The sequence below is a fragment of the Chaetodon trifascialis genome, chromosome 18 (assembly GCF_039877785.1).
Source record: "Chaetodon trifascialis isolate fChaTrf1 chromosome 18, fChaTrf1.hap1, whole genome shotgun sequence".
NCBI lineage: Eukaryota > Metazoa > Chordata > Actinopteri > Chaetodontiformes > Chaetodontidae > Chaetodon > Chaetodon trifascialis.
Window position 1 is genome coordinate 493,204 of NC_092073.1, and position 16,310 is coordinate 509,513.

The window sequence follows — 16,310 nt, forward strand, 5'->3', positions numbered from 1 at the left end:
CTAAAAAAAAGTCGGGATGCTGTGCAAAATGTACATTCAAAACAGAATTCAGTCATTTGCAAATAAACAGTGTTTTACTAACAATGGTTTTACAGTGTAGTGTAGTAATATCTTATATATAATTGTTTCACAAAGTGGTGAACCTCGCCCCTTCCTTGCTTGCGAATGACTTTGTGAATGCCTTTCGAGGACACCCCTTTCATACTCAGTCTTTCCTTGCCCCTGTCCCAACTTGTTTAAAACATGATGCTGGCATCAAATTCAGAATAAGCATGGGTTAAACATTAAATGTCTGTCTTTGTACTGTTTTCAATTGAGTATAAGTAAAAAAGGATCAGCAAATAATCACATTCTGTTTTGTTTTTTGTTATCCATCCCAACTTTTACGGAACCAAGGTTGTACAATACTGAGAGAAACAAATACAAGGTGTTTATCAGTTTGCTGCTGGTGCATGACCTCTGGAGTAGGAGGCATTAAAGCCTTGTCCACTAATGCTGCTGTCTGAAGAGAAGTGAATAAACATGGTGTCTCCTGTTGAGTGGAAAGTGCCAGGAGGATCTCGTCCACATACACTACCCAGCACTGGGGATAGACTTGTTGCACCTGAGAACACACACAAGCATATAGAAGAGAATCACAAGATGTCCCAAAGAACAAACAGACCTAACACAGCAACATGATAATGTCACTAAAAATATACCAGCAGCTCCACTCAGGACACATTAATGTCTGTCCACCCTGTAATGTCTATTCCTCCACAGCCTCACGAGAGCATTTTGTTACATTCTTATTCATTTGGCTACAGGAACACTGACCTCTCTCTTTCAATTCTGTACTATGGCATTGTAGACATCCTGATGCATTGATTTCTGCTGTCCATGTCACAAACATAAGAACCAGAGGGACCAGGTCACAATAATGGTGAATAAGTAATACATTTATTTGAAAAAAAAAAAAAAAAATCAAAAAAAAATCCATCAAATATCTATTGCATGATGATGTTTATGCTTAATAAGATCTAACCTGGGGTAACTTGAATTTGAAAATGTGTTCTATTAATCTTTTCTGTGATAAATTGTTATACCCCTCAATTTTGTTTACATTGGCTAGTGAAAAGACAATAGGGCTCGGGGCAAAGCTGTTATTCTGCAGGTTTTTAGTGATACAAGTTGATCACTTTCTTTTTCCGCTGGGCTGAAAAATGCGGGGACAGGCCCCCAGCCCCTGCTGTGTTCAGGGCAAAAGCACTGAACCACTATTGTTCTTCTGTGCGCTTCTTCTTCTTCTTCTTCTTCTTATTCTTCTTCCGTACAAATTTTGATTCGCTACTAGTCCTACAGTTTTGAGAGCACCCAGGCGAATGATATATCAAAACGTGCGGCTCGATCGGACTCGGTGTGCTATTATTTTTCTCTACAGAATACGCGTTTTTCGCGTCGTAAGACGCGAAAAACGCACGAAAAAATCCCATAAGAAATGAATGGGACGAGCCGAAAAATGCGACAAAATCTCCCCCTTTTTCAAAGGACTACTGCTCCGGCATACTTTGACCTAGAGACGCCGTTCCAACTTTAAAACGTAGACACAAGTCTCATGTATGGGTGTGTTAAGTCTCGTTTTGATAGGTCGTATAGTTTTCGAGCAGTCGCAGTTCAATGACCGTGAGCGTTTTGGGAGAAATTCTGAGTTTATAATGGGTGTGTATTGCACGGAATGTTCGCGCTAGAGTGGAGGGGATTAACTGCCAGAGTGGAGAGAAGCTGTGAAAATTGTGTGAAACTTTTGTCTTTCCACGCTCCTCCAAAGCACAAATTTCGCTCTACGTGCGCGAAACTTTCCAAGGTTGTAGTGCCGCTTGCGCTGATTCTCACGATGTGCCTGGCTAAGCGATAGGACTTACGGTTTTTGAGTTGTGAGCCTCTGAGCGACGAGAGCGCCTCTGACCTCGCCCATAAGGTCCAATACAAATGAAAAACGGGAGAGACAGAAACCAGCTGTTTTTTAACTCGCTGTAAAATCGGCATTTTTCAGCCCAGCGGAAAAAGAAAGTGATCAACTTGTAGAGCAAAGCCTTGTGGCTCTCACGGTAAAGAAATTTCGGCAATAGCAGTTTCGGTGTCGGCGTGAGAAGCGTTTGTTCGGAGGGTGCGCAGAGGCCAAATTCAGACGTTTCTCAGACTCTCGCAGACCTGCAGGTGGCCTGATCTCAAGTTGCCATGGCAACCTCTGAGTACCTCTCCCACACACACACGCACACACATATGGAGCTTTAGCTGCAGCTGTGCAGCTCAGTCAAATGATCAGTTCTCCATTAAGCTCTGTAGTGACATGCTAACCAGCCACAGCCAAGCTACCTACTGGTGAGTTGTATGTGTAGGTGATGTAATGAGTGATGTTGGGCTGTAGCCACAATGCTAACATGCTAATGCTAACATGAGGTCCTATGAATTTGTTGGTGCCTGGAGGTATACCTGTTGATGTCGGGTTGGTGTGCTAACATGCTAATGTTAGCATGCTAATGCTAATCTTCTAACATACGTTAAAATGAATGTTCATTGCGTTCTAATGGGGGTTCAGAGGTTTTTAATGTGATATTTTACATGCTAATGTTAGCATGCTAATGCTAACATGCTAACCTTGGCTAAAATGATTGGTAAGGCATTATAATGATGTTTGAGACCTTCTCAATGTGTTTTTTGATATGCTAATGTTAGCTTTGCGTTGTGTTTTTAGTACTGGACACTGACCTCTGTCAGCAACACGGCCCGGCGTTTGCGCACTGTATCACTCTCCAAATTTCCCGCCGAGGGGAATTTGTCTAGTTATTATTATTATTATTAATATTAATATCCCTCATCATCACATTGTTTAATTAAATGTAATACTTTCTAACAGATCTGGTAGCTTCTTCTCTAAAATGCTCAGATTGACAAAGAACATGTCAACAACTTAATTTTGTCATAAATGAGTCAATAAACATGGAAATTGTGAAGGAGGTGAGTGAAGGAAAACAAAATGTTCATGTCAGAAACTTTCTAAGGCTTTTCATGGGGCTGATTTTGATGTGTAAAATTTTTGGATATGAAATACCAATAGTCCAAAAGAATTGCACTGCAGAATTTAAATGTCTTACCATCCCTGATAACAAGACTGTCAAAGTAGCACATAGGGTCGTCCTCTATGTTCAGAGACAAGAGGTTAAATTCAACAGTTGAGCCTGGAGAATGGATCAACCAGGTACATTCTTGGTTAGGAGGGTAGGTTTCAGGCCATCCTGGAGAATAGAGGAAGCTGGGAGTCTCTCCTGTCATTATTGCTCCACCGCATGAACCTGACACACACACACAAGCACGTACATACACAGAGAAGAATAATACAGGTTCATTCACATGCACAAGTGATTCTGAAAAAAATGCCCTTGTAATCGTAATTGTAATTGTAGAAACATCTATCCATGAGATAATAAGACACAAAGACACAAAATGCTAAATTGACTGACCTGCACCTTTGCTTCAGAGTGAATTGGTTTACAAAAACCAAATTCCACACTCACCATCACACTCATCCATCACAAAAACAGAAAAAAGGGGAAAAAACAGCAACACATATTTACAGTAATGAAAAAGCTTAGTGAACTACTCCAATAAAACATGTTGCTTATTGCTATCAAAACCAAAATAGATGCCATCCTTGCAACATACACTTCTGGCCTAAACTAGAGGATTAAAAGGTGTGTAACATCCAAAATGATTTTTAATTTAACAGACAAGGCGCTACCACCAAGAATACATTGTTTTTAATCTTACATCATTTATGGAATTTTGTGATAAATGAAATGTGCAATTATTAATATGACAATATGACATGACATTGTAGTATTTTGGGGGGCATTGAGAATGAATAAGCATTTGACCAAATTAGCATGGATGAATTAATTCAAAACACTCAGTTTTCTTATAATTCCTTTGATTTCTTCAGATCAGCCCTATGGAATTATATTATCTGTTATCACTGGGATTCACAGCTTGTGACAGAATGGTTTAAAGACAGATCTCTTCTGCAGATTTGTAATAATGTGGAACAATGCTGACTTTGAAAATGCTTGCACAGATGTGTTTATTAAAAATCGAAAGGCTGCTGGAATTCAGAGGGTCATGATATGTAAATAGGTTAAAGTCTTTTCAGGAGTATCTTCATATTCCTGAAATACACTTTTATCTCTACCAGGATCAGAATGCAAAGAATATAAAGTTCAATATTCACAATCTTATTGTGAATGAAATGACCTACATATACAGCCTACATATTTTTAGGAATGATACGACTGTAATGAACATTAAGCATAATTGGAAACAGGCTCTTGGTGTTCACCTAGATGACAAGACATGAACAGTGAGTGTAGACAGTTCATAAAGGAATGTGAATGAATTTTGTAATGAAGCTAAGCCTGCGCTAACTTACACAAATCTGCCTCCATTCTTGCTATCTTCCTTGTAATTTGCCTCTATTTCTTTTTGAATGTACAACATACAGTAGCGTACAGTATGCATTTTTTATATATTCTGTGGTTTACGTAAGAGGGATCATATAGACTAACTGTCAGACCTGGTGTGATGGTGGGTGGTGGTCCAGACTCCTGGACGGCAGTCCACTCCACAAGGAAGCCTCGTCCTCCTACTGTTGAATCCGAGTGAAACTGCAGGGTAACAGTGCTTGTAGAACTTCTTAGAGGAGGGGGCAGTGCCAGACCACAGAATGTCCCAATGGGATAGTCATGAACACTGGGGCCATCAAATATCTGGAGAGAAACAAAGATTGATGGCACAATGGATGGGGCAGTATAATATCAAAAGACACTTCTTTAGGCTGTTGTTGACACCACCTCACTTTCACAAGTGCTGTGTTGTCTCTTCTCTCATACATCCTGTACACTAATGACTGACATGGTGAGATTTAAACCCCCCACATTGTCAAGTTTATAGAAGACACACTAATTTTCATTTTCACCTGCCATTGATGCCACTTTTTTTTTATAGATTTTGTCTCATCTTTTATTTATTGGCATGCTTCTCTCACTGTCAAATACAAAAGTGTTCTAAACAGGATGATTTACAATTACAGACATTTAGCAGACGCTTTCATTCAAAGTGACGTACATATGAATTCACACACTGATGGTGCAGCATCAGGGGCAGTTTTGGGGTTCAGTATCTTGCCAAGGATACTTCGACATGTGGACTGCTGAGGCCAGGGATCAAACCACCGACCTCCTGATTGGCAGAGGACTGCTCTACCTCCTAAGCTACAGCCACCCCAATGATAAGTGACTTAGAGTTTTGACATGGCACCACACGAGTGGCAGCTCATCACAGCAGCTCCAGCCATTTCTCTTTGACTAGTGTGTTTTTGTGTTTTTCTCATGTTTTTTCCATCACAAGGCTCAGTCTATCGTGTGTATGTATGGATGTACAACCCCTGAGATGATTGTTTTGCTTTTACTACTTGGATTACTTGAATAAACTTGAGGAGATCCACTGAACTTCGGGTCCGTTCTTTTCACACAAGAACAGCTGATCGCGCTGAGCATCACAAGCGTACTCCCAGTAGAAAGACTAGAGATGCCTAAGGAAATAAGGAGATGAAGGAGGGGATGCAGAGATGGGGCAAAGTGCCATGACAAGAAAAGACGATACAAACCATCCCTACCAGATCATGGGGAACATGAGATCTCTCCCTAACAAGATGGAAGAGCTAACAGCGCTAATCAGACTGCGAGAAGGGAGTACCAGGAAAGTAGTCTCATGTGTTTCACTGAAATGTGGCTAATGGTGATCACAGAGATGGACAATTTTCAACTGCTGAGAGTGGACGGGAGAGAGGTAAGAGGAAAGGTGGGGGCATAGCAATGTTTGTGAACAACAGATGTAACCCAGGGCACATCATTGTAAAAGAGCAGCGCTGCACCAGAGACACTGAGCTGTTAGCTATTAGCATTCGGCCATATAATCTTCCAAGGGAGTTCTTACATGTCATTGCAAAAACTGTATACATCACCCTGTAGGCCGATACAGCAATGTAGTCTCACAACTGCAGACATTGCACTCCCAGGCAGTCCTCCTCATCTCGGGTGACTTCAGTCGTGTTTCCCTGTGCTCCACTCTCCCCACCTTCACCAGTATTTTAAATGTCAAACCAGAGACAAGAGACTTACAGTATGCAAACACTAATCCTTAGTGTTTGCATACTGTAAGTCATTACAGCTCATGACCTCTCCCCCCGCTGCGCCGTTTTAATCGAAACCTGGTTCATCTGCTCCCTGCATACATAACTTTGGTGAAACCCCCCCCCCCCACACCAACCATCAGGTATGTGAGAAGATGGTCAGAGGAGTCCAGCATGAAACTGAGGGACTGTTTTGACCCCACTGACTAGGATGTGGATATATTCCAGATTTTTGTGGTCTGTCCAAACCCGAAAGGGCGTCTTTGTTCTCTCACGCCAGTGCCACCATTCCTCCAACGCCATCTTGACGACCAGTAGCTCCTGGTTACCAATGTCATAGTTTCTCTCTGCAGGAAACAGGTGTTGAGAGAAGAATGTGCAGGAGTGGAGCTTCTGGTCAGTGGCCAGCCGCTGGCACAGTACCATCCCTACCCCAACTGTCAGTCTGGGTTAGGTATCTGGAGGATGGGTGCAAAGGTGAACCTGGTCTTCAGCGTTTTGAAGGCCTTCTCCACCATCAGAGTCCACTGGAAAGGGATCTTAGCGAGTGTCAGGCTGGTGAGGGGTGCAGCAACAGAATTGTAGTTCCGAATAAATATTCTGTAGAAGTTGGCAAACCCCAGGAAGCACTGCAACTGTTTCCGGTTATCAGGGACGGGCCAGGAGGTGACGACGGAGACTTTTGCTGGGTCCATTTGGAGGCTGTACTTAGCCACGATGTATCCCAGGAAGGAGACGGGGGGGTGTGAAACTTGCACTTCTCAGCGAGAGAAGCGAGAGTCAGTTCCACTGTTTGTGGAAACAGCTGATGTGTCTCACAACCTACAAGATATAATCGTTGAGCTGCAAACCCAAAACAAGCTCAAAAATAGTGGCAACAACCTTTCTCTGCTCAAGTTCCCCACCCATGGATTAAATCAAAGATTCAGTGTGACTTCACAGCACACTTATCTTACTTGGTGGTACGGTACAACAAGTGGTAACACTGTCGCCTCACAGCTAGAAGGTCCCAGTTCGAATCCCGCTGTGGGCGCTGGTGGCGTGTCCTCCACCATGCCTTTAGTGCCTGCTGCTGGAGGAGAAAAGGGTCTTTCTGTGTGGAGTTTGCATGTTCTCCCCATGCTCACCTGGGGTATCCTCCATAAAAATACCCCCACTAAAAACATGCAAGAAGATCACCACCTGACCAATGGTGACGAAAGAGATTGGGTCCCTGGGCGCCGGTCGGCTGGCCCCTTACAGAAAAAACACACGAATTTCCCATATGTTTTACCTGTGTCACCTGTATACACACATACATATATGTATGTGTGTGATATACTCACACACACACACACACACACACACACACACACACACACACACACACACACACACACAGATATATTTTATTATTTATTAAATTCGACATATAAAATCTTTCAGCTCGAATTTGAACGCACCTCCTGGTTTAAGAGAGGCGAAGTGGTCAGTTTTTGTTTGTTTGTTTTGTTTTTTAGGGTGAACTCTTCTGATATACAAAAAAGGTGATTCCATACCTTCCATATGCTGTAGAAATCCAGACTAGAATAGTTGTGAAGTCAGTTTTCTAATCTGGAGAAGTTCCTCTCGAATAAAAAAATACATCAACAAGGCTTGTCCAGGACGCGGAACGAGCATGTTGAGGGCGATTATAAATGTATGCGAAATGGAAAAAAAAAAACACCTCACAAGGTTGCAGGCGATGCTACCACAGCGTTATATCAATATTAGTCGTTCTTTAACAAAACTATTTCGTTTTATTTCATGTCTTTCAGGCATGCAAAAAAAACCCTACTACTCCCTGCATGCAATGCGAAGCTCAAGGCACCATTCACAGCTCAGCTGTTATCGCGTTGATAGCTGTGGGCTGAGCTGTCTCCGTGAGTTGATGTGAGAGAATTTAGAAAAATGAAGTCGATTAGCTAGTTAGCAATAGTAACGTTAGTGTTACTAGTAACGTTACTCGGGACACGTTGGTGGATGATGTTGACGTGGAAGCTGTCCAGGACGTACGTGTAACGTCAACGGCAGTTGTTGACCCACGGGCCGGCTAACATTAGCATAAGGTGAGCGTTAGCAAAAGTTCGCAGAAGTTAGCAATAGTAACGTGAGTGTTACTACTAACGTTACTCGGGACACGTTGGGGGACGATGTTGACGTGGAAGCCGTCCAGGACGTATGTGTAACGTCAACGCCAGAAGTTGTCGACCCACGGGCCACTTAATATTAGCATAACGGGAGCGTTAGCCAAACCGCCGCCTCAGAATCGAACGACTGGGAATCCACCGTTCCTGCAATGTTAGAGTCTGCCCCCCCCCGAGGAGGCACAATGACTTGAGTGGCCAGATGGTCAATCCCTGCTGCAATTACTGTTATGGTGCTTTATTGTAAAACAGAGAGCCTTGAGGAAATAAGAAAGGCAGAGTGTCAGTGGATCGAGAGACACAATATGTGGACTCCAGAAAAACCAATGGTGTGTTGTTACACTATTGTTGAAATAGTCAGATCTAATATTTAAATTACTTACTCAATAATGAAGGTGTTATTGCAGGATGTTCAAGCTCATTTATACTCCCTCCTGTCCTCTCCTTTCCCTTGCAGTTCGCTTTCTGTTTGGTCAGACTACAGTTGCCACTGATGAAAGTGGTCCCCTCTGATGATGAGGATGACACACCTCAACGCCAGAAGGTACAGAAATGCCATACAATGTCATACATTTATCATTATGCTTTTACAAACCTGGGCATGTATACAATTTTTGGGCAGTACACATGTTACTATTCAGTCTTATACTCATCACCATAACTGCTGACCTTTTACACCCTTCCCCCACACTTTTCAGGAGGACCCATACAGGACTCCAAAACGACCAAAGGTAAATGTAACAGTTCATATTATTAAAAGTACAACTAAGGGTTTTTTTGTGTGTAGTTGTTTATTTTATTCATTGATTTTTTTAAGACAGTAGAAACAGTGTGTAAAATAGGCCTGTAACGACTTGCCTGTCAAAGAAGTCGTTTGAGAGGATGAGGTCCTGTATGTTTGTGTGACGCGCTGCTGCTGGTTCATAAGCACACTGAGTCCAGGAAAGTTTCAATCATTTAATACCTTAAAACATCACAGCTACTTCAGCGGCTTTCAGGTTACACACGCCTAAAGGATGTTAAAACGTGCACTGGCGGCGAATATGTAACAAGGCAATAAACTGAACAAAAGCGGTCAACAAAAATTGTGGCTACCTACACTCCTCTCTCACCTCACTCGTGCAAGTAAACCAGCTCCCTATATCACCTACGGCAATCATCCCCAGTGCCCACGTGACCCATGCCCTGTGCATCACCGTGGCAACCAGACCAAGCAAATCAAGAGACGAATAATCCACCAGTGACACAATACGGCTCCTACAAGGCCGCAGCACCCAACTGATTGTTGTCAGAGATCTCAGTCATGCTGTGGCTAGGCAGCAAATAAAGGCAGAAAACTAGGCAGCAAATAAAGGCAGAATCAGCAATGAAGGGAAAACCAAAAAATGTTTACTTACTGATTTTCTGCCTGTTATCATCGATACTTATTAAATTAATTGGTAGTGCCATAAGTGGTCCCAGCCCAACACAAAACATGTTGCACATCCTCTGAAGTCTGCAGATTCCAAAAATGTTAGTATATTCACTCAATGATCTTCCTGTCATCAGTAATGTTTGCCACAGTTCAGGTTTTCATTCAGTTGGAATGAAGAAGTGTGCAATTTTTCAGACCTCATTTTGGTGTTGCACTTGTTTGTTTAATGACATAGAGAAAGCAATTCGCTTGAAAACATTTCAGCAGGATTACAACACACCTTCTCCACTTGTACCAACCAGAGCATCAGATAAAAGAGAATCACAGATTTTGGGATGACAGTATATAACAAGATACTACCAAAGTTCTCCATCCATTTAAGCCTCTTCTTTTTTTATCATCTCTTTCTCTCCTGATAGAGGGACTACAAAAATGATCTAAAGGAGCTTGAGGAGAGGATAAATGACAAGAATAAGGAGATCAGGTGGTTGAGAAGGTTTAACCTTCAACTGCAAGAGCGTAAGTATGGAGGGGAGCCCTTGCAGTAACCTTGACAATATTATAATAATAATGCTACAGCTATAATAAGTGACAACTCAATTAGTGATTTTGAATAGGTAAGTGTTCCCTCTTTGACTTAATTGTAGGGCTAGCAGACACAATCGCAAAAACTGTGAAAGATGCTATACAGGCAGCTCAGCCTGCCCCCAGCCACCCTGTGCCTTCTAGCTGCCACCCAACCCCTCTTCACAACCAAATGAGAGAGACAAAGGTATCACTTACATAGTCAGGAGAAGTGATTTCATTTGTGGACCACGCAGTGTTTCCCATACATTCATTATATTTGGCCTGCCCAAATCCTCTTGTAAGCAATGAATTGATCATCTATACTTAAATTCTGCTGTCTTTTCATTTCTTCTAATTAGTGTTTGGTGATGGCACGCTAGTTACCAGCTCCCCTCCACCCCAGAACTGAACACGAACGAGCCAGAGGTGACTTTAGTGTCAAAGAGGAACAGTACAGCGGTTGTCTGGACCTGTTTTGACAATCACGTATTGTGTAGAACGACCCTTTCTGCTGTAGCTTTAAAAAGTATCACAAGGCCATGTGTGACGATTGCATCGCTAAAAACCAATCTTGACAGAAATTTTAGAGAGCAGAACTCCTTTTGAATGAGATTCAAAACGACACCGTGAAATGACCCCGGCGACAGCAGAGTTCATAGTGAAATATACGATGCCCTTCAATCCACATATTTACATATTACATGTTTACAACAAGGCTTTGCGTTATCTAAATATGCTGTTTTAACTTTTAACTTTGTTGTTGTAAACGCTCTAGAAACAACTTTTAGTTATATTTAAAATATAAATATAACAATTAATAATTATAATTCTAACCCTGTTTTGAATAGACTGAGCACACACTCATTCATCACCATGCAGTAATACTACATAGACTATTTGTGCCAAAATGATGATTTCAAATAATTCCTATATTTTTGGTGACGTGTCCTCCACCATGTCTTCAGTGCCTGCTGCTCGAGGAAAAAGGGGGCCTTTCTGTGTCTCTTTCTGAGTTTGCATGTTCTCCCCGTGTTCACCCGGGGTTTCCTCCTTAAATAACCCCCACTATAAAACATGCAAGAAGATCACCGCCTGACCAACGGTGACGAAGAAGGATGGGTCCCCGGGCGCGGGCACCGGCATCGGCTGGCAGCTGGCAGCCCACCGCTCCTGGTCTGCCGCGGAGGAACGACGGACCGAGGATGGGTCAAACGCGGAAAAAATAATTTCACATAAAGCATGGCGTGTGTACAGTCTCCTCCTCCCAGTAGCATATGTGTGCTGTGATTAATAAAGTAAATCTTAATCTTAATCTTAAAACTGCTTATTAGAAACACAGTAATAGCTAGCTGCTAATTTAGGCCTTACACCTACATATTGCACATGTGGGATGCAAACATAAGCTTCGTCACACAACCTGAACCCCAGTAAAAAAACAAAAAGTTCAGCCAAATCTTTTTATCTCACCAGCACCCATGCCAATGCCACACCTTTGAGAACTGGACTTTTTTGCATTCTAAGAGTACATGGATGTATTCTAGTATTTCTTCATCTTTGCAGAACGAGTCTGTAATGGATTTTCAAACCGCCTTGGACTATGCTCAAAGGTGTGATGGCTACAAGAAGCAGGACTGTGATGGACTCCATCTTTACTGTGGAAGAGATGGCGACGTGCTCCATCACAGGAAAAAAGGGGATTATAGTGGAGAAAAGACAGCCTTGACAAAGGCAAAGTGAAGCTAGTACTTGGTAAGCATACCTGAATATTGTTTGGGTTGGGCAAAATGCTATTGTATCAGCTTGTTAATACACAAAAATGTTGCTCTTTTTCAATTATTTCCATTAGCATCCTCATTGACACCTATCTTACACAACATGGAGTAATTGTTGAACCCCAAGTAAATTTAGTAGCATTTCATTTCTTACAGACCATGTCAAAAAAGTTCCCGGAGCCATCGGACACACTGAAATCAAAGCATGCGTGGCACAAAAATTGAAAGACACCAGGAGATGAGCTGAGAGGGAAACAGGGTAATCTATTTATACTGTATGTGATACTGTTGATGATACTTTGATTCATAGAATCAAGTTTTGGATGGCTTCTAAGGGGCCTGCTGTCGGTCTGCACAGGATCTGTGCTTGTTTATATATTTGACTACTCTACATAGACCAGTCATCATATAAATAACAGAACCAATCCTGTAATCCAGATAGAAAAGAAATGAACCTTTACTTTGATAGAATAGACTGGTGTTTGTACTGCCCTAATCTTTGATTTTGTCTTTCAATCCCAAAACAGCGAGCCTGCTGGAGGATACCCAAAGGACTGAGACAACACAAACACACAATACACACACACACTTTCCCCAGAAGACATTTTTTCGGGGCATTTTGATCCTTTTTATGGACAGTTCTGTTCTCACTTTTCATTGCATGTTTGCAAATAAACAGTATTTGTATCACTTATATTTGTCTTAACTACTTTATTTCTTGTAAAATTATTAAACTGAATATTAAACACTGGTTTAAAGTCTGCCTTTGTATGGATGGACAGATCATATCGTGCACCCTCATTTTCCTCTGCTGGGCACATCCAAGACTGCTTGCATTCCTAGTTTAGATTTGTGTTTTGTTGGTTTAAATTTTATATAGGAAATGTAAGTACTAAGACTATATTGAAACCCACTTGGTTTCACATGGGTATTTGAATCGGTTTCACATGGAAGTTTATATGGGTTACACATGTAAAAACATGAGTTTCACATGGGAATTTACATGGGTTTCACACATTACACCATGAAAAATGTTCCAAAACCACGTTTCCCTTGTTTAACATGTGCAAATCACACGTGTTCCACATTTTTCACATGTGGATTTAACATGTTTTCACGTGTTAAATTTCACATGTGCAAAATCACATGTCCATATAATCACATGTGACCACATGTGATTTGCACATGTGACATTCATGTGGTTTTTCTGTAAGGGGCAGCCCACCGCTCCTGGTCTGCCGCGGAGGAAGGCGACCGGGATGGGTTAAAGGCGGAGGACAAATTTCACCAAATTGCATGGCATGTGTTGCATGTATGTAATTGTGTGACAAATAAAGGGGATTGTCCCTCTGATTCTTCTTCTTACTTTCAGCTGGTCGTAGTGGCAGTCATACAGGTCCTCAATGTCCATGTCCAAGAAGTGGATCTGGATGTAACTGTCTCCCTCCACAGTTACAGTCCAGTGGTAATGGGCATTACTGGGGTATACTCTGGGATAAAGTGGGGATGCAATCTGACCGAACTCCCCCATCACATCATTACCATACACTGAAAAACAGTGAGGAAGACAAAGTTAGATTTCTCATTTTCTCTCAATTTGACATATTTTTTTCAGAGTTAATGTAACAAATGAATAAACAGTGTTGACAACTGTATCAGTTTAGATATTAGTAGGACAAGAGAGCATGTGTTGGTAGCATGCTATTGTGGTGAGTTCATTATTCCTAACCACCAGAGACAGTGGGTAGTGACATCAATCTCATGCATATGCAGGAGGTCTACTCTGTTACAAGTGAACGTAAAAGTGTGAAAATGATCACCATCAAAATATATTTAAAGTACCAGAGGTAAAAGTACTCATTATTGCCCATTTCAGAATTTCAGTTATCGGATTATTAGAATTATCAGTAATAATACACTTCATTTGTATTGCATCTTTCAAACAAGAAGTGTAGCTGAAATTGTTTTACAACACTGAAATCACAAGCACCAAGTGCTTCACAAAAAAAAAGACAAAGAATGAACATAAAAACAGGGGTAGAAAGGAAATGCAAAATGAGGTAGAAGACAAAATCCATTTGATGATTAAAAAAAACTGAATAAGGATAAAAACCACTGAAAAATAGTAATAAACTTAAAAACAGTACAAATGATGCATAACAACAAGTAAAATATATTTGAAAAGAAATGCAGCAGTGCATAAATGTGAGGCAAAGTGCAAAAATTTCAGGCCCATATCAGCAAGGTCATAGCTAGTTAAAGTCTAAGTTTAGTGCCTACTAGTAGGATTTTAGTGTTGTCCTCCTGAACTTCAAGAAATTATTGCTTGCTTATCTATTTATTTATTACCAAAAGATAAGTTAAGTTAATAATGGAGTCTATAGCTGTAGCATCATTTGATTCAACACAGATGTTGTGTGTCATCTGCATCAACTGTGGAAACATACACTGAACAAAAATATAAATGCAACACTTTTGTTTTTGCTCCCATTTTTCATGAGCTGAACTCAAAGATCTAAAACATTTTCTTCATAAACAAAAGATCCATTTCTCTCAAATATTGACCACAAATCTGTCTAAATCTGTGTTAGTAAGCACTTCTCCTTTGCCGAGATAATCCATTCCACCTCACAGGTGTGGCATATCAAGATGCTGATTAGACACCATGATTATTGCACAGGTGTGCCTTAGGCTGGCCACAATAAAAGGCCACACTAAAAATGTTCAGTTTTATCACACAGCACAATGCCACAGATGTCGCAAGTTTTGAGGGAGCGTGGAATCGGCATGCTGACTGCAGGAATGCCCACCAGAGCTGTTGCCCGTGAATTGAATGTTCATTTCTCTACCATAAGCCGTCTCCAAAGGCATTTCAGACAGTGAGTGGCGGTACATCCAACCGGCCTCACAACTGCAGACCATTTGTAACCACATGAACCCAGGACCTCCACATCCAGCATGTTCACCTCCAAGATTGTCTGAGACCAGCCACCCGGACAGCTGCTGCAACAATCAGTTTGCATAACCAAAGAATTTCTGCACAAACTGTTGGAACCCGCCTCATCTGCATGCTTGTCGTCCTCATCGGGGGCTCGACCTGAGTGCAGTTTGTCGTCGTAACCGACTTGAGTGGGCAAATACTCACATTAGATGGCGTTTGGACCGTTGGAGAGGTGTTCTCTTGACGGATGAATCCTGGTTTTCACTGTTCAGGGCAGATGGCAGATGGCAGACATCTGTGTGGCGTCGTGTGGGTGAGCGGTTTGCTGATGTCAGCGTTGTGGATTGAGTGGCCCATGGTGGTAGTGGGATTATGGTATGGGCAGGCGTATGTCATGGACAACGAACACAGGTCCATTTTATTGACGGCATTTTGAATGCACAGAGATACCATGACGAGATCCCGAGGCCCATTGTGTCACACCGCGGTGAGGTATTGTCTTGTTTTGGGTTTTTGTCTCATCTTTTCCTGTTTTATTTTGAAAAGTAACTCTCCTCTCGTTTCAGGTCACTAGCCCTTCCTCATGTGTCCAGTCTGATTGTCTTCCCGATTACCTGATTGTTTCCACCTGTTTACCATTACCCTCATGTGTTCAAATAGTCTGCATTTCCCTTGTCTTGTGCCAGTGTGTTTCGTCTCTGAATGATCACGCCAGCATTCTTTGCCACAGCCATAGATCCACGTATGAAGTTCTTGTTGTCTTCCTCTGTTAAGAGTGATTTTTCATTGTACCTTTTATAGACCAGTATAGTTTTCTTGTGTATATAGACTTAGGTTTTTCCTTGTTAAGAGTGATTTTGGTTGTAGTTTATATTGTTTTGTTAGATCTGTTTTTTCCTCCATTTGGAGTGATTTTCTGTTCTTTGTTTTATTACCCTAGTTAGTATATATATTCCTCCCTTTGGAGCGATTTCAGTTTGAAATATTTTCATAGCCTGTTTTTGTTTTCTTGTTTCTTTGTATATGTTTCATAGCCGGGTGATTTCCTCTAGGGAAGATCACTCGTCAGGAAAGTTTCATAGCCTTTTTGTTATTCACACTCTGCCAAGAGGTTTTGCTTCAGACTTCTTTTATAAAGGCTGAACTTGTGTACAAGAGTCTCTGCATCTGAGTCCTGCTTCGAGCCATAGCTTGACACATTGTTGTGCCATTCATCCACAACCATCAC

General features: G+C 41.6%; 1 protein-coding gene across 1 annotated transcript in view; it reads right to left on the reverse strand.

The window, feature by feature from the left end:
* The window catches only part of cubn (cubilin (intrinsic factor-cobalamin receptor)), a 203,514-nt gene that overhangs the window by 68,719 nt on the left and 118,485 nt on the right, over window positions 1-16,310 (reverse strand). Inside the window, exons 38-41 of the mRNA XM_070986347.1 lie at window positions 13,508-13,689; window positions 4,607-4,799; window positions 3,135-3,332; window positions 458-604 (exon numbers count right to left, since the gene is read on the reverse strand). Coding sequence (XP_070842448.1) covers window positions 458-604; window positions 3,135-3,332; window positions 4,607-4,799; window positions 13,508-13,689 — 720 coding nt within the window. The remainder of the gene's footprint in view (window positions 1-457; window positions 605-3,134; window positions 3,333-4,606; window positions 4,800-13,507; window positions 13,690-16,310) is intronic.